The sequence below is a fragment of the Panthera uncia genome, chromosome F1 (assembly GCF_023721935.1).
Source record: "Panthera uncia isolate 11264 chromosome F1, Puncia_PCG_1.0, whole genome shotgun sequence".
NCBI classification, from domain to species: Eukaryota; Metazoa; Chordata; class Mammalia; order Carnivora; family Felidae; genus Panthera; species Panthera uncia.
In genome coordinates this window covers 7,913,068-7,931,963 of record NC_064813.1, presented here as the reverse complement: position 1 = coordinate 7,931,963, position 18,896 = coordinate 7,913,068, and the positions used below count along the sequence as shown (strand labels likewise).

At 39.5% G+C, this 18,896-nt stretch overlaps 1 protein-coding gene across 1 annotated transcript in view; it reads left to right on the top strand.

The window, feature by feature from the left end:
* The first annotated feature begins 397 nt into the window (after window positions 1-397).
* Window positions 398-18,896, top strand: part of KMO (kynurenine 3-monooxygenase) — a 36,931-nt gene continuing 18,432 nt past the window's right edge. Inside the window, 7 exon segments of the mRNA XM_049635317.1 lie at window positions 398-499; window positions 2,443-2,512; window positions 3,601-3,719; window positions 4,917-5,006; window positions 12,327-12,375; window positions 15,832-15,919; window positions 17,272-17,437. Of these exon segments, the coding sequence (XP_049491274.1) occupies window positions 398-499; window positions 2,443-2,512; window positions 3,601-3,719; window positions 4,917-5,006; window positions 12,327-12,375; window positions 15,832-15,919; window positions 17,272-17,437 (684 nt within the window).

Genomic DNA, 18,896 nt, shown 5'->3' with positions numbered 1-18,896 from the left:
AATAGATAGAAAGCCTGACATTGGTCAAGCATAATGCTCATGATATGATAGAAGCGTAAGGGTAAAAATGAAAAGAGATAGGTAAAGAAACATTGTAAGGTAGAACTGGCAGAGCTTGGAAGGGATTGGATGCAGAGAATGAGGGGGAGAGAAGTCCCAAGGATGACACTTAGGTTTCTAATTTGAGTAACTAGATGGATAGGATAAATGGATATCATTCATTTACATAGGAATATGTGGAGAGAATTGACACAATGCAGGGCAAAATCACAAGTTTCAGTTTGGAGCCATTGATTCTGAGGTGCTTGGAGATATTTAGGAGGCTTCAGCAATGAAACATTGTATGCATGAGCTCAAGAAGGAGATCTGGGTAAGAGATGAAAGTCTTTGAATCCCCATGGATGTGGATGATGGACTAGGCTGGAAGCTTGAGAAACTCCAATGTTTGACGGTCTTTCCTTGCAAGGATGAAAGAGAAAAAGAAGGAATGGCCAGAGATGTATGAAGACAACTGGAAAACAAAGGAAGGCTAGGGTGTCAACAAGAGAGTTAGTTAACAACATTCAATGTTGCTGAAAATTCTAGTGTGATCATTGAATATGGATGATCTTACGAAATATAAGTTGTTAGCAATGAGGCGGTAAATAAATTGCTATAACCTACATAAAGCTGTCAGAAGGCAACACTATAAAGCCTTGAGAAGACAACAGACAAAAAATTCTTCATAATCTCAAAGTAGGAAAACATTTCTTAAACAAGATACCAAATGCATTATTAATAATGTCAAAGATGGATAAAGGTGACTGCATTAAAATAAAGAACTCCTTTTTAAAAGCCACTGTAGAGTCTCACACTTGAAATGAATAGAACAATATGTCATCATACTTCAGTAATAAAAAAATTCTTTAAAGATATTATAAAGTTTAAAAGGGAAGCCACAGAATGCAAGAAGACATTTGCAACATTTAAAAATGATGAAGACTGTACTCAGATCTATGAATAACTCAAGTTATCTGTAGGAAAAAAAGACAGATAATCCAATAGAAAATAGGCTAGAGGCTTAAACAGGCACTTTATGGAAGAGATCCGAACAGCCAGTCAGTATATGAAAAAGAGTTTGACCTTTCTAGCAGTCAGTCATATGCAGATCAAAACCAAGTGCTTTCCTATCTTACCCATTCACCAGAAGATTTAAAAGTTTGAGAACACCAAGTGCTGGCAAAAATAGACTGTCAGAAACTGCTGTTGAGAAAACACACTGGTACAAAATTTCAAAACAGTTTGACACAATAAAGGTGAAGATACATAAACCTTTGACCAGGAATTCCACTTTTGTGTATGAACCCTGCAGAAAATTTATGCACCTCTGTGCCAGAATACATGTACAAAAATGTTCTTTGCAGCATTGTTAATAATATTCCTGGGCCATCATTTCACAATGTATACACTTATCAAATCATTATGTTGTGTATGTTAAATTTATACAATGTTATATGTTAATTATATTGCAATAAAACTGGATTAAAATAGGGGCGCCTGGGTGGCACAGTCAGTTAAGCACCCGACTCTTGATTTCGGCTCAGGTCATGATCTCACAGTTTTATGAGTTCAAGCCCCACATTGGGCTCTGGGCGGACAGTGCAGAGCCTGCTTGAGATTTCCCCTCTCTCTCTCTTTCTCTCTCTGCCTCTCCCCTGCTCTCACTCTCTCTTTCTCAAAAAATAATAAACTTGAAAAAAACTGGGAAAAAATATTCCCAGAGCAGAAACAGCTCAAATGTCCTTCAACAGTAGAACAGCTAAATAATCTGTGAGATGTTCAGGCAATGAAGAATCATACAGTAATGAAAGTGGGTGACCTGGAGTTTACGTGCAGCTGTATAGACGAATCTCAGAAGCATTATGTTGAGTTAAAGAAGAAAAGATACATAAGTGTGATTCTAATTATGTGATTCAGATGCAGACAAAATTAAACTATCCTGCCTTGGGATATATACCTAAGTGGTAAAACTATAAGGAAGCAAGGATGGGTTATTACAAAAGTCAGAATAACATTTACTCATAGGTGAAAGGCTGGGAATCTTAATTGGAGAGCAGGTGGGGGAGGTATGGATGGGTAGAGTGGTGGTTATATGGATGTTTGCTTTCTAACTATTCTGTAAACTGTACACGTTTTAAGATCTTTATGTATGAAAACTATATCTCACTATAAAAATTAAAAAAAAAAAAAAACACCAAAGCTACCTCTTGAAATGATACCGTTTAATCCTGAGTTAATCCCACTATTTTTCCAATGGTGCTTTCTGGTAGTGACTGAATAAATCGATGTGACAGCCAAATACAGTACAAATACAATGACACATGATGCTGCATTTTACCAGTAAAAATTCCCTATATTTGTGACGTCAGATAAAAATATGAAAAACGTTGCTTTAATTCCTAGGTTGGATCATTAAATGCATGCTTCCTTGCAAAGAGGAATTTCCAAGTTGATGTATATGAAGCTAGGGAAGGTAAGACATTACTGAAAATTGTGAGATGTGGTTCTGATTCTCTGACCTCTTTCTCTTTACATTTTCTTTTACTGATATAACCATCGTATATCAGTGGTATTTCAGAATAGCAAGAAAAAGATTTCCACTGTAAAACATTCCTCTATCATCTTTCTCTTTCCTTTGTGTGTGTGTGTGTGTGTGTGTGTGTGTCCTTATAGGTATTTATTTTTATTTTTATTTTTTTAATTTTATTTTTTATTTTTTTAAATTTTTTAATTTTTAATTTACATCCAAATTAGTTAGTATATAGTACAACAATGATTTCAGGAGTAGATTCCTTAGTGCTCCTTACCCATTTAGCCCATCCCCCCTCCCACAACCCCTCCCGTAACCCTCAGTTTGTTCTCCATATTTATGAGTCTCTTTTGTTTTGTCCCCCTCCCTGTTTTTATATTATTTTTGTTTCCCTTCCCTTATGTTAATCTGTTTTGTCTCTAAAAGTCCTCATATGAGTGAAGTCATATGATTTTTGTCTTTCTCTGACTACTAATTTCACATAGTATAATACCCCCCAGTTCCATCCACGAAGTTGCAAATGGCAAGATTTCATCTTTTTGATTGCCGAGTAATACTCCATTGTATATATATACCACATCTTCTTTATCCATTCACCCATCAATAGACATTTGGGCTCTTTCCATACTTTGGCTATTGTTGATAGTGCTGCTATAAACATGGGGGTGCATGTGTCCCTTCGAAGCAGCACACCTGTATCCCTTGGATAAATGCCTAGTGGTGCAATTGCTGGGTTGTAGGTAGTTCTATTTTTTGTTTTTTGAGGAAACTCCACACTGTTTTCCAGAGTGGCTTCATCAGCTTGCATTTCCATCCCTTTACATTTTAAAAAGAAAATTTTTTTTTAGAAAGAGGAACTTCATTTTTTTTAACCTCAACTATCTAAATTTAACTTAATACAAAATTACTACTGTTAGTGTTTTCTTTAAAGGAGTTAACAAGGTCTTTTAACTTGGTCCTGAATGCACCAGTTATTCAGGTGCTATCTGCTCACTCTGTCTTAAGATAATAATGAACTGTGTGTAATACAGAGTCTACTTTCAATGTCTTAGATCTCCGAGTGGCTAAATTTGCACGTGGAAGAAGCATTAACTTGGCCCTTTCTTATAGAGGACGGCAAGCCTTGCACGCCATTGGCCTGGAAGATCAGGTACCTTGTTAATGTATTTTCCTTGTAAAAGATAATACCTGCTATTTTCCAACAATTGCATGCTCTTGATTTCATCCAGGCTCAAAGCACCAATTAATGTCAAGAACCTTTGCATGGAAACTCAGTCTACAAAGGTTTTCAAACTTCTAAATTTGGCAGGAGGGTGAACATTGGACACTTGAGGCGGCTTGGGGAACTGGGGCATGATGAGGGCAGGGGGATCCTGTGACTCTCCCTGATGATCTCTTCCGACACTGGGTTTGCAATCCAATGGTGGGTCTCAGCCTACAGGAAGTGTGACCTGAGGTTGCATCCAGGATGACAGGAGGCCGGCCTACAAACCTCATTCTTTTGACCATACAAGTCCATAATCTCTTACCACAATTCTGTACTCCAAAGAGCTCTGGAAACAGAAAACTTCTCATCACTGATTCAGCAGCAAACTTGACCAGATGTGACGCTTTTTATGGCTTAAAAAAAAAATCTTGGTTAGTGTGAATATGTTTTGCTACAGATATTTGTGCTCTGTTTTGGGGTGATGCCTCAGAGTCCACTGGGTGTTATGTGATATCCTTAGAATTACCTATCTAAAATTTGAAAACTTTAAAATCCTGAAACTGATGTGCCCTCAAGGGTTTGGATAAGAATTGTGGGTCCTCATGTAGTCTCAGCGTTGCCAAACTTCTCACTGTCTAGCAGTAGCTTGGAAATATGAACAGAAGTAATATATTTTTCTGCTATACTTTTGCTGACAAAGTGCCTTTTCAATGATCATATAAACCAGTATGGATGTCAGTTCTATTTCCAGTTTCCTCAGATATGTGTGTGGGAAAATACCTTGCATGGGGTTTTGGGAGTCCTGGGTTTTACTCCTCATGCATTGCTCTGTTTTGTGATCATGAGAAAATCACTCAGCCTCTCTGACACTGACCCATTTTCCTTAATTGTAATATGTGATTTAGACCAGATAAAAGTTAAGTCAATTCCAAAAGCTAAAGGTTAAAAAAATCAAAAATTAAGTTCTGCAGGAACATAGCTTTCCTTAAGTTTCTACAACACTGTGCTTCCACGGCTCTTTGCACTATTTTTTTAATTTTTTGAAAATATTTGAAAACTCACATTTTAAAACCGATATCTGTCTTATTCTATGATGCCATATTATGCTAATTGAAATTGATATTTCTTGGTTTATTTCAGATTGTAGCCCAAGGTATTCCCATGAGAGCAAGAATGATTCACTCTCTTTCAGGAAAAAAGTCTGCAGTTCCCTATGGGACCAAGTCACAGGTTGGTTTACCCTGAAGATAATGTTTACTTACAGTGGAGTCTAATGTCTGGAACTTGACCCTTGCTTATTGGCCCTTCCTGTCTCTAGATCTGTCTTTGACATTGCCTGTGTCGGTCTGCAACTTGGACACATACACTAGTTAATCCATAGGAGATGAGATGCTTACAATAGGGCTCAGTTTCTAATAACCCCATTCAATAGAAGTAAGTTACGTTGTCATCACTATTAGGCCCTTTGCCTCTATGCATTGTTCATGTTGGCCTGGGACACCCTTTCTCTCCCATCTCCTTTCAGTTACACAGAGAAGATTACTATGTATTTATTGTCAAGCATAAAATGCAAGAACAACTCTAGAGGGTTTTACACTGTTGTTACCTTCTCCAAACTGACTCTCTTGCCCTAAATTTAACTGTAATGGAATTTAGAGAATGAACCAAAAATGTGTTTAGTGCTATATAATTTCTAAAACAACAGAGGCCAGATGGTGAAATCAAGCTTACAAAAGAAAATCCATTATTCTGCTTTGTGTTTCTATTATCTTTACATAGTAACACACGGAGTGGGGAAAGCATGTATTTTTATCTAATATTTATACCTTCTAAGTTTGTTTCTTTGAGACAGAATGAGTGTACCAAACAGCTATCAACCAGAGAAAAACTCCAACTTGATTTTCCAACAAGGCCTTATTTTATTAAAGGCAGAGCCCACACGAAGTTTATATTCTTTGAGTCTCTGAGCTCCCACAGAGCTCCCACTGCAGGTGGATTAGCGATTCTCAGACTCCTCTGGGATCTTGTTAAAGCGTGGAGTCTGATTCTGTAGGGCTAGAGTGAAGGTAGAGGTGATGCATTCCAAACACACCCAAGTGGTGTCCATGCTGCTGCTCCATGGACCTCATTCTGGGCAGCAAGAGATAAAGCACATGTGCGCATGGGAACAAAGTCTGTGTGGCTCTTGTGATGGTACAAGCGGCTGAAGCACCTCACACCCGTTAGGATGCTACTCTCAGAAAACAAGAATGAAAACAGAAAATAACAAGTACTGGAAAGGATGTAGAGAAGTTGGAATGCCTGCGCACTGTTGGTAGGAATATAAAATGCTGCAGCCACTATGGAAAACAGTGTAGCCATTCCTCCAAAAATTAAAAATAGAATTTCCCATATGATCCAGCAGTTTCTCTTCTGGGTATGTATCCAAAAGAACTGAAAGCAGGGAATTGAAGAGATATTTGAACACTCATGTTCATAGTAGCATTACTTATAATAGCCAAAAAGTGAAAGTTACCCAAATGTCCATCAATGGAGAAACAAAATGCGGTGTCCATGTATGTAAGATAATAAAAAAATCTATATTGGTTTCTACCCCTTGTTCCTGGCACAGAACTCCTAAAACTCTTGTAATTTCCTGAGTGATAAGAGCACTAGGAGATCTTTTCTTCTAATATTTGGTCTTTGATTGTAATTCCTAATCCAGAGCTCCTAAATCCCTTGGAATTTCCTGGGTGATGAGAGTGTCTTTTGTTCTAATGAGGTAACTCTCAGTGGGCTCCTGGATGGGGGCTGGTCACCAGAAAGACCAAGCCTTCATTGGAAGTTTGGAATTTTCAGCCCCACCCATCCGAAGAGAGGGGAGAGGGGCTGGAAGTGGAGTTAATGATCCAACATGCCCATGTGATGAAGATGCCACAAAAATCCCAAAAGTATGGGGTTCAGAGAGCTTCCAGGTTCATGAACACAAGGAGGTACTTGGAGATGGCTCACCCACAGAGGGCAAACACATATCTTGCCCTACACGTTTTTCCATCTAGATGTTTATCTGTACCCTTTAAACAGTAAGTCTACTGTTTTCCTGAGTTCTGCGAGCTGCCCTAGCAAATTAATTGAACCTGAAGAGGGGCTCATGGGAACATCTAACTTACAGCTGACTGGTTAGAAGCCCAGTTGCAAACTGTATTGCCATTGGCATTTGAAGTGCGTGTGGGGGAGTGGGGGGTACAATCTCATGGCACTGAACCCCAACCTTTAGGATCTGAGGCTATCCAGGCAGATAGTGTCAGAGTGATTAAATTGTGGGACAGCCAGCTTGTGTCACTGAGAAATGGCCTGGTGGAGGAATCTCCCCCCTCTCCCCACCCCGCGAAACACATCTGGTGTCAGAGTGTTGTGCATGTGGTAGTAAGTGGGAGGAAAGAAGATATTCACCAGAGGAGAAGGGGAGGTCTTCTATACAACATACACTGGAATACTATTTGGCCTTAAAAAAAAAGATTGTGACACCTGCTACAACATGGTTGAAACTGGAGGGGACTTTATACTAAGTGAAATAAGCCATTCACAAAAGGACAAATGCCAAATTACACTTATGTGAGGTATCCAGAGTAGTTAAATTCATAGAAACAGAAAGTAGAATGATGGTTGCCAGGGCCTGGAGGGAGGGAGAAATGGGGAGCCATTGCTTAATGTGTAGAGAGTTTCAGTCTTATAAGACGAAGATTTCTGTGGATGGATGTTGCTGATGCCCATACACAGTGTGAAGGTATTTAATGCCACTGAACTGTGTACTTAAAAAGGGGTTAAAATGGTAAATGTTATATCATGTGTGTTCTACTCGATAACATTTATTTAAAAAGTGGCAGAAAGTAAAACATTCCAACAACTAAGGGCCTATGGGAGATGGGAGGGAGTGGGGAAAGATCCATTTTTTTCCATTTAGTGACTTTCTAAAATAGTAACCTGGGGCGCCTGGGTGGCTCAGTCGGTTAAGCGTCCGACTTTGGCTCAGGTCATGATCTCACGGTCCGTGGGTTCGAGCCCCGCGTTGGGCTCTGTGCTGACAGCTCAGAGCCTGGAGCCTGTTTCAGATTCTGTGTCTCCCTCTCTCTGACCCTCCCCTGTTCATGCTCTGTCTCTCTCTGTCTCAAAAGTAAATAAACGTTAAAAAAAAAATTAAAAAAAAAATAAAAGTATGTATTTTGGGGCGCCTGGGTGGCTCAGTCGTTGAGCGTCTGACTTCGGCTCAGGTCATGATCTTGCAGTCCGTGAGTTCGAGCCCCGCGTCGGGCTCTGTGCTGACAGCTCAGAGCCTGGAGCCTGTTTCAGATTCTGTGTCTCCTTCTCTCTGTGACCCTCCCCCGTTCATGCTCTGTCTCTCTCTCTCTCAAAAATAAATAAACGTTAAAAATTTTTTTTGTTTAAATAGTAACCTGCTTATTTTTGGCATGGTAAAAACATAGGTACAGAGTCTTAATGTATGAGCCAGGCAGGAGAAAGAAGGGGAAGAAGATCCACTGATCATCCCTGATCAGATAAACAGTTTTGGATAATTAACATGTCCTGTTCAAGTGGCTCCAAGCTGGGCTTGGCGTTGTAGGAAAGGAACACAAGGTTCACACATACCAGTCAAGGGTAAGCTATACCTACTAAACGTATCCTGTCATAAACACTAACTCTTCTGTGTTCCATACTGCGTGCTAGTGCTGGTTACTGAGGACTGGGAGAGGAGCTTGTAAGCATTGAGGACAGACGGTAATCAAGTTCTTGCAAAAAGAACTCTTCTGAGAGATGGAGTGCTCAGCTGTATGGTTTGGAGAGGGAAGAAGCTTCAGTTTTCCGAGAAGACCTCACGGAAAAAGCGAGGATTGAGGCGGACATTTTGTTTAAATATTAAATCGACAGCAAAATAGTGTTCTCCCAATTAAAGGAGCATCCGTCTATGGACGGAAGTTGGGTGAGACAAGAACTCTAAAAATATATAAATGTTTAAGTGCCCAGTGTGTATTGGGTAAGAACACTTGTGATGCACTTTCGCATTACAGAATCATAGCGTGATCACCAACCTTGGATTCGTTGAATCCAACCACCTTGTTTTACGGATGATGAGACAGCCTGCATGAGTACATGAGGTCAACATCAAGGGAGGCACAGGGCAGGTGTCCTCATGGACAGTGGCCAGTGCAACATAGGTGTAGGAGGCGTTCCCAGGAGTGCTGGGCAGTATTGCTAAGTTGTATTATTGCTTTTGCTAAATTGAGAGTGACCACAGTAATCATCCCTACCTTTGTCTTGGATTCACAGGGAGTTAGCTAAGAAGGCCAATTCTGACATCATTCCCTCCCCAGAGACTGAGCCAACAAAGTATGAGTAGACAGAGGAATAAAATATGGTTCAGAATATCGGAACATTAGATGAGCAGAGGGAAGTGGACCTGAGCACCAAACTGAGTTTCTTACCCCCAGCACTGGAGTGGGGGTGGGACAGCTTCATTTCTACTGGTGCCCAAGAGGGTGAAGGTGTTGGTGGGAGTTACCATATGGGACCTTCAACACAGAAGAAGCAGGAAGTGATCACTCACCCACGGTCCTGTCATTCTCAATTCTTAAGAACTCAGTCAGTGCTAAATTTGCAGCCACCTTTCTTTCTTTGGTTTGCATCATTACTCTTATGACAGGGTTGAACATGGGGCCTCCTTTAAGAACTACATAAAATTGCCTTGAATCACTCAATTCCACAACCTGTGGAAGTCAAAAGCCCTCCCCATGACCCCAGGATTTCTGCAAATCCCCAGGCAGCCCATCTTCTGTTGGCATCAACCTTCTCTGAGACTCCTTCCTCCAGCTGTTGTATTCTCTGCCTTTCCTCCCTGGCAGGGTCCAGACTCTTCCAGTCTTGCTCATTCCAGCCATCTCCCTCCCAAATTGTCCTGGGAACTATCAAAATATTCTCTGACATACAGAGCAGGTCAGAGCTCCCCAATTTTTTTAATGATGCAGAGAAAAAATTTTTTTAATTTTATTTTAAATTCCAGTGTAGTTAACATACAGTGTTATATTACTTTCGGGTGCACACGATAGTGATTCAACACTTCCATATACTACTAGGTGCCCATCAGGATAAGTGTACTCTTAATCCCCTTCACCTATTTCTCCCATTCCCCCCCCCCACCTCCCCTAGCTCCCCAGTTCCTATGCCCCAAATAGAGGAATAGAGCCCCCTTAGTAGAAAACATTCCCTTTTACAGGCTTTCAGGATATAGGGTGTAAACATGTTTTTCTAAAATATTTGAAAAAGTCAGCACTGCAACTCTTGTTCTACAAATCTCCAAAGGAGATTATCAAACTTCCTTTAGTTTTCATTGTTAATGTTTTGGTTACAAGGACCTCTTTATACTTCCTGACTTGTTTCTTCTTTTTTTAATCACTGTTGTATTTTATTAAGGACATTTGTGAAGGTTCGTTTGAAACAACCTGGTCTGTAAAATACAACTGAGTCACTAAGCAGCAACAGACAGAAGCCAGTTTCAGTCTTGGATTAATGTTGAATTCATTTATAATTACTCTACTATATGTCTAGGAAGAATACATAGGATTTTTTAAAATGCAATATGATGAGTAAGGACAGTTGAATACTGACTCAAAAAATAGACTAAATTGTAGTCATTCGAGCTATTTGAAATTTATGGCTGCCAGCTGACAACCAGAGTTTTTTTTGTTTTTATCATTGTTGTGATAAATAAGTTCAATAAAGCTATCCAGATAGAAAATGTGGAGCTGGACTATGAGAACTATTTCTTTGTAGCCTTCACCAGAGATGCAGTTCCCCCCTACCCCCCACCAGTCTTATTGAGAAACAATGGATGTTCATCACTATATAAGTTCAAGGTGAACAACGCTATAATTTGATTAACATGTATGGTGAAGACTTGTTTGTTCTTATTTTTTCTTCATAAGACCAACTTTTTAGAATAGGCATTGGAGAAGTGGGGCTTGATGGGGGAGGCTCTAACTTTCGCCTGCAGATGCCGGGTAGAAGGACAGGGACTCTCCACAGGACCCATGTGTGTATCAGTTCCCAAATGATGCAGATGTCAACCAAGCCTGGCCACTGATAAGGAAAGAATAGTTTCCCTCCGTATATGAGTTTCCCTAATTTAAATGTTTCCAAACATATTTTGAATGGCAAGTGTGGTTTCCATTGAAATTAGGTCATTAATGACACAGAAGACTGGAAAACAGAACAGAAGAGGCAGAGAATGAAGTCCTATTCATTTTAATTCATAGCAAAGACACAGGAAGCCCCTCTTCAGTCATTGCCTCTGTAGCATGACCGAATTGTTTTTACACCAACTGTAGGGTTCACTGTTAATATTAAATGTCTACTTTGGGATGAGGTGAAGATTTATAAAATGAGCATATTTGTATGAAATGATGTGATGTTTCAAAATTTGGGAAACATATGCTTTAAAGTTTTAAAGAATAGGTTCACCCTGAAGTGTGAGGTTGTATTATGACTTTCACGGGCCCTAGGTGGGCACTTTCGCCTTTGTGGGTCCCTCTCCCTCTGAAACAATAAATATTAAAAATTAGATTTTAGGAGGGCATTGGTATAAAGATGAAAATAACCCAGGCTGGGGTGCCAGGGTGGCTCAGTCAGTTAAGCATCCAACTTTGGCTCAGGTCATGAACTCATGGTCTGTGGGTTTGAGCCCCACGTCAGGCTCTGTGCTGACAGCTCAGAGCCTGGAGCCTGCTTCAGATTCTGTCTCCCTCTCCCTACCCCTCACCTTCTCATGCTCTGTCTCTGTCTCTCAAAAATGAATAAACATTAAAAAAATAAATAAAAATAAAATAACCCAGGCTGGATTCATTCTCATAGATTCATTACATTTATTTTTTTTCTTCTAATTTCAGTATAAACTAAAATTAAAACATTTTTGTGAACCCCTAAAAGTATGTGGACCCTGGGCATTGTGCCCACTGTGCCTTTTGGAACAGGCGGCCCTGTTTAATTGTCCTATAAAGTCAGAAATAAAGAACACATGTCCCAGGGAGGGCTGACCCTGCTTCTGTGCACAATTTCCTCACCATTACCATCCCCCCCAACACACATTCCTTTCACATTTAATGAATGCCTTCCAGGTAGTCTCTTTAGGAAATACCACATTTATTCCAACGTCGCTGTCATTACTGAAGTTTTTCTAACACATCAATTTGTAGATCTAAGATGAAAATATAAGATGTTGTTAAAACTACCTTAGTAAAAATAACATTTTTGCTATAAAAGAAGGATTTGGTTTTTATAATATCAAACCTTGAAAAAGCCAAAGTTGTAACTTGAACATTGTTTTATATGTATTTGGTTAAAGTGTTTATTTTTAAAAGGCTAATTAGCTAAATGGTTATAAAACTAAGTTTGCAAACTTCTGCTAAGTATTTCCTATTGCTGAATGAATAATAATGAATAATGTGAATAATAATGAATAATAATGAATAATATTTGTCTATTCTTCAGAAGTAAACAGTATCTACTATATTTTTCTTGCAGTATATTCTTTCTATAAGCAGAGAAAATCTAAACAAGGAGCTGTTGACTGGTAAGTCCAATGCTTTATTCAGTTGTCACTTTCAGTAAAGCACGTAAGCCTAACCCTGTTACGTGATTCACTGGGATTTGCTTACTATTCCTTTTCATGGGTTATTCATGGGTTATTAAGGGCAAGGCTATGTACAATACAAAGTCCTTGAAAAGTAGTAGTGATGCATCCTCTGACATCTCTTTTTCATCTTGTCACTGATCTAAATAAAAATCATTTGTTCAACACACGTTGAATTCCTATTGTCTTTTCAACACTGGAATGAATGAATGTTCACCCTGAAGAACTCATGGACTAGAGGAACAACAGATACCCTCGAATGATTTGCAAAAAGACACGATTAGCTCTTCACTATAGAAAGATAAAAAGCAGTAGTTGAAGGCTGAAGAGGGCTGCAGTCTTCAGAGTATTATGATAATCCCTGGGTGCATAAAGCCAACCCTGAACTTAAAGCCAGAGCACAGGGGCCAATTTGTAGGAATTGTAGGAAACCAAATAGCAGAGGGTGTAGGAGGTTGAAAAAGAGGAAGGCATAAAACATACCTTGAGGACTGTAATGTGTTACAGACACACCCATTAATGGAGAAGCCACTGGACTGCAAATTAAACTTGCAGCATGGATGATCAGTGCAATCACTTGCCAGGTAGCCCTTGGCCATAACAGCTTTTTCTCCTCTTCAGTATTTGTGCTAATTAGATTCATTCCCTGCAGAACATAACACTTGAGTAATTCTATCTTTTTTTACATTTTTTAAATATGAAATTTATTGTCAAATTTTCCATACAGCAGTCAGTGCTCATCCCAAAAGGTGCTCTCCTCAATACTATCTTTTAAATCAACTCCTCTCTGTAATCCAGCAGCCTCTGAGTTCTGGAGAGCAGAGTTTCTACATGATTATCTGTGTTTCTCCCCACCCTTCTACCCAGAATGATTCTGCAGTGTTTCTGTTGAATTGAATTGAGCTGGCAGGAGGTGTGCTGGGAAGATCACTCTAGCTGATTCACCACGGACTTCAGAAATAGGGCTCAATATTCTTCTTAATTTTACTTCTTGACTTACATTTGCAAGACCATCTTTTGGATGGGTAGATGGGGGGGGGTAGGTGGCTAGATATACTGATATTGATCTCAAGAAGCCACAAAACAGCTTTTTTAAAAGTGGTATGGCCAACCTAAGACAATCTCTTTAGAGTATCTCTGAATTTATTAAGAATGAGAGCACTCACTGAGACCCCGGGAAGTGTGTTAAGTGCTCTATAGAGCACTCTATAGATGCTCTATAGCGCATCGATTTTTATAACCCTCCCAACAGCTCTGTGAGGCAGGAACTCCTTTTCCCTCAGTTTGACAGGGGAGGAGGCTTCTCATGCTCCCCGTACAGCAGCCCACACTGCTAATAAGTAGTAGAGTCTGTGCTGGAGCTGGATCTGTTACTCCAAAGTCCATGCCTTTATCTCCTAGAGTCAGTGCCTCCAATATTACACGTGAAATATCTGCTAGCAGTAGGAGCTACAACCTGGGAAGAGCTGATCTTGGTGGACAGACCAGAAGCTCCCATACCTGGTTTTCCTTGGGAACGTTCTGCACAGTGTGCAATTTCATAAATGCCAGAAATATGTGAATAAAGTGTACATGAACTTTCTCTTTTTTTCATTTCATTTATTTTATTTTTATTTTATCTTTTTTAAATAAGTTTCAAGTTTTTATTTAAATTCGTTAGTTAACATATAGTGTAATATTAGTTTCAGGAGTATTTAGTGTTGCATAAAATACCCAGTGCTCATCACAAGTGCCCTCCTTAATACCCATCACCCATTTAGCCCACCCCCCCCCCCCGGGCCCCGCCGAACAGACTCTCAACCTCTAAACGTTGTTTGGCATATAAACTCTTTCACACAGCTGCCCTTCCTTTACACAAACATGTGAGCTGCCAGCTCCATGTGCAAACAGTCCCTCCTGACTGCACAGCCTCCCCTCTGAAGGTGTGGTAACAAACAACCACTGCATCTCATGTAGGATAGTTTCATGGTTCACTGTCCAGGGCCGGGAGGGAGGGGTTTGTTAATAATTGTTAAGTAAAGCAAGCAGGAAAAGGACATGCAATCAAGTAAGTTTGATAAATCCTGCATGAAACAAGTTTTGAAAGTTTTCTTACAGTATTTCTCAGGGCCTTTATTCAGCTAGTCTGCATTATGGATTTTCTAGGGCAACACTGTCCAAGATTTGGCCACAAAGGCCAGCCACTTGTATAATTTAACATTTTATATTAACCACATTTAAAAGCCTAAAAAGAAACAGGTGAACTTAATTTTAACAATATATTTATATCCAAAATATAATCATTTCAATGGGTCATCAATGGAAGACAGTGATGCATGAGACCTTTTTTATTTGGTACTGAGTTGTCAAAACCCAGTGGGTGCAACACATCTCCATTTGGACTAGCCACATTTCAAGGACTTGAGCCACATGTGGTTGAGGACCAGGACCGCACAGCCTAGAAGGTCAGAGTGTTAGCATTTTTCCAATCACTCTGACCACAAAACAGGGAGCATATTCCAGGACTAGTGTTCTGTGGAAAATTCTTTGGGATGTATTAGTGTGCACTTAAATAAAAAATAAACATAATTTAATTTAATTTTTTCAAGCATTAAAACACACTTAGGGTTTATAAAAGATATCCTTAGTTGTTCAGATAAATTCTGATTTCTCCAAAGTTATTTGTCAAAAGATTTCTTAAACATAGGTAAGTAGATCTGACTTGTAGCTTTAAGAACAGTAAATAACCTATATTTATAGATCTCCTATCCATGAGAATTAATAGGGGCAAAAATCATATTTTACTGCTATGGCAAGAATATGATAATTCATTAATTTCTATAGATTGCTAACAGGCAAAATAAAAAAAAAGCACCAGAATACTTTGATTGTATTTATTGAGAAGTTTTAGATCTTCTTACTCATTTTTTCCCCTCAGTGTTCCAGTGTTTGATTACAAAAAGAAATTAGTATCAAAATCTATATCTGTGACTTGACTCAGAAGTCTAGAGAACTACTAAAAAGAGATATAGAATGAGGCATAGCATGAGAAGAGGAGTTTGGCTGAGTATTTGTAATCACAGAATCAGAAATTAGAGGCAAATTTTAAAATATGTGATGCCTGCTTCTTTTCCAGGGTGACAACCATCACAGTAACGTAAGAATTTGCATAATGGAATTAGTTGTATTTTTTTGGATGAGGATAGTTGATTTGTATTCATCTCTTTTACTACCAAATTATCCTAGAACATTTGCCAAATAGTTGTCAAATTACCACTTTGTGCTAATTCATTATTACAGTCTTAAGAATAAACATCTCTATCATTACTGTTCTCAGGAAATAACAATTTCAATTTCATTAAGTGAAATAAGAATTGGAATTTCATTTCCATTTGCTCATTTTCTTTGTCTCCTCAGCTGTTGAGAAATACCCCAATGCAAAGGTGCACTTTGGCCACCGGCTGTTGAAATGTAATCCTGAGGAAGGAAGGATCACAGTGCTTGGGTAATCAGTGGTCTTGACTGCAGAGGTGAAGGGTTAGAGCAGTGAACTGTATCAGTAAACTTTGTTCTTTGGCTTCTTTGAAAGATTTAAATGATCACTAAAAGGGACTCAAAGAAACATCAAAAACCAGCCTTTGGATGACTTCTGAATACCAACACAAGTGACTCTTCTTGATTCTCGTGCGGGCTCAGCATCCTACCATGTTCCACACTGGTAGCCACACTCTTCAAACGCTCTCTGCCCTGTGTTCCTTCTCCTCTTTCTGGAAACTATTTGCCTCTCCTGGGCTGCCTCTATGTCCTCTAAAGTTCCTAGCTCCATGTCCCATCCTTGGGACATGTCATGGATTCCCAGTCCACTCAACCACCACTTAAAAATTCCCTTGGCTAAAATGAACCTCCCTAGCCCACGCCTCTGTCTCCCCTCTCAATCCTTCTTTCAGTACTAATCCATGTTAATGTTCTGTTAAACACCTTCACAAGCACCTCTTGCCATGCTTTCAAACATATCTTAAAACTTGACCATCTATTTCTCTCCAAGCATGTCCGGTCCTGACCTCCTTAATGTCGTTAATAATTAGAACCATTCTTGGTGTGCCCTTTTCCTTACTTTCTCCCATTAAATCTATGACCCTGCCCATCTTTCCTACTCCCCGGTTGGCTTCAGAGCCTATGTCTTTCTTCTGAGGCCCATGGTCCCTGGGTTCTCACACTTGCACACGCAGGCTACTGCAATCACCTTGTCCTCTCCTTGTCCCCTCCCCCCTGCACTCTGCCTCCAGTTCAATACCTCCAGTGCCAAATGAGTTTTCCTAAATTACCACTCTTTATTCACCATCCCCTCAATGGAAAGTTATTTTCTCTTTTGCCAGAAGAATGTATTTAAACCTTTTGTCTTAACGTTAAAAATTCTCTTCTTCTCCTCCCTCTTTTCCTTCCCCATATTGTACTCTTTTCTTGAGCTTGTCTTCCAATACCCTCCACTCACGCTAAACACACTGTTCCTGGCAACTCCTGTGCCATCTCTGCCCTGGTCCATCCCTTCCCTCACTCTGCCTTCTTCTCAAGACTCTTCCTTTGTGCAGGGGACTCAAGCCTTAGTCACATTTCAGTGGCCTGGCATGTCCTTATTAATTGGTGTAGTGGTGTTATTCTCATTCTCATGAGCAACACCACCATAGAGGTGAGGGTTGTCATCTTTACTCTATAGCTATCAACTCTAAGCTCAAAATCAGATATGTACAAGTGAGGAAGGGCCCCCTTGAGTTGCTACTTTTTATATCCAAGAAGAGGAACAGCATCATTTTTACCACTAGATTATTATTTTTTTGGATGGTTCATTTTATTTTTCAGATCTGACAAAGTTCCCAAAGATGCCACTTATGACCTCATTGTAGGATGTGATGGAGCCTACTCAACTGTCAGAACTCACCTCATGAAGAAACCACGCTTTGATTACAGCCAGCAGTACATTCCTCATGGGTACATGGAGCTGACGATTCCACCCAAGAATGGGGATGTAAGTCCTTTCCCTTCTTTGGCTTCTTCCCATAGCCCTCCTGCCCCTTGGACTAGTGAAGATGCATATTCTAGTGCACTTGTTCTCAATAGCATATTTGGATGAGTTCTGAGGTCTGCTATAGTCCTTTGCAAAGAATAATAAGTTGGTGTACAAGTATCCCTTTAATATAATTTTGGGGATCCTGGATGGCTCAGTCAGTTAAGCATCTGACTCTTGCTTTTGGCCCAGCTCATGATCTCATAGTTTGTGGGTTCGAGCCCCTCATTGAGCTCTGTGCTGACAACCTGGAGCCTGCTTGGGATTCTGTCTCCCTCTCTCTCTGCCCCTCCCCTGCTTGCATTCTCTCTCTCTCTCTCTCAAAAATAAATAAATAAACATCAAAAAAAATAACATCACTTCTCTCCCTTGCCTTCAAGATATGCTTTTTTGAGTGGTCAGGAAAGAAGAGGAATTACAGCTACCCTACTGGGAACACAGAGGGAATTTGTCTGACATAATAATGTCATTTTTCTCTTTTTTCTTGGTAGAAAAAAAGTGGGTCAGGAATCATTCTGTATACTGACAATCCAGAGTTCTTATACTCATGATTATACCAAGTAATGATTATTAAATAAAATGAATAGCAAGCTAATGCAAAGAGATTTTCATTGCATGTTTTCTCATTTCCTGGTTCCCAGGTTAAAACCTATGGGGCTTGAGGCAAATACATCATAGCTATGTTTTATATGGTCGTAGCAAATAAATGTAGAATCTTATTAAGGGAAGTTAAAATACCAACAGAAGCAATAAGGATATTGGCTTATAGGTAAAGATAAGTAAATAGCACTAATTTAAATTTGAGTTACATAAAGAACATCTATTTTTAAGGTATTTTTAAGATGTAATTTATCCTATCTGAAATTCACACGTCTATAACATAGCTAGTCAATTTGTGATAGTGCTATTATATACCAGGTATATACCAAATTGTATGAGCCAGTCAGATCTATAATATATCACTAAATCATTGTTTTCCTAGTTCTTCCTCCTGGTCAGAAAAGTATTTAGTAATTCTTAAGTGCTAATTTTACATTTTTCAGGTGAACTTTGTTCTCATGGCCCAGGATCTGATAATTCTGTTTTACAAGATAATAGGATTCTGTTAAAAATTGTCCCAGACTAGGGGCCCCTGGGTGGCTCAGTCGGTTGAGCTTCCGACTTTGACTCAGGTCATGATCTCACGGTCTCTGAGTTCGAGCCCCGTGTCAGGCTCTGTGCTGACAGCTCAGAGCCTGGAGCCTGCTTCCGATTCTGTGTCTCCCTCTCTCTCTGACCCTCCCCCATTCATGCTCTGTCTCTCTCTGTCTCAAAAATAAATAAACATTTAAAAAAAATTGTCCCAGACTTCAGTGGAATCAGGCCTTTTAATGTAGATTTAAGATAGCCATTTATTTTCTAGGTGTTCATATTTAATAGT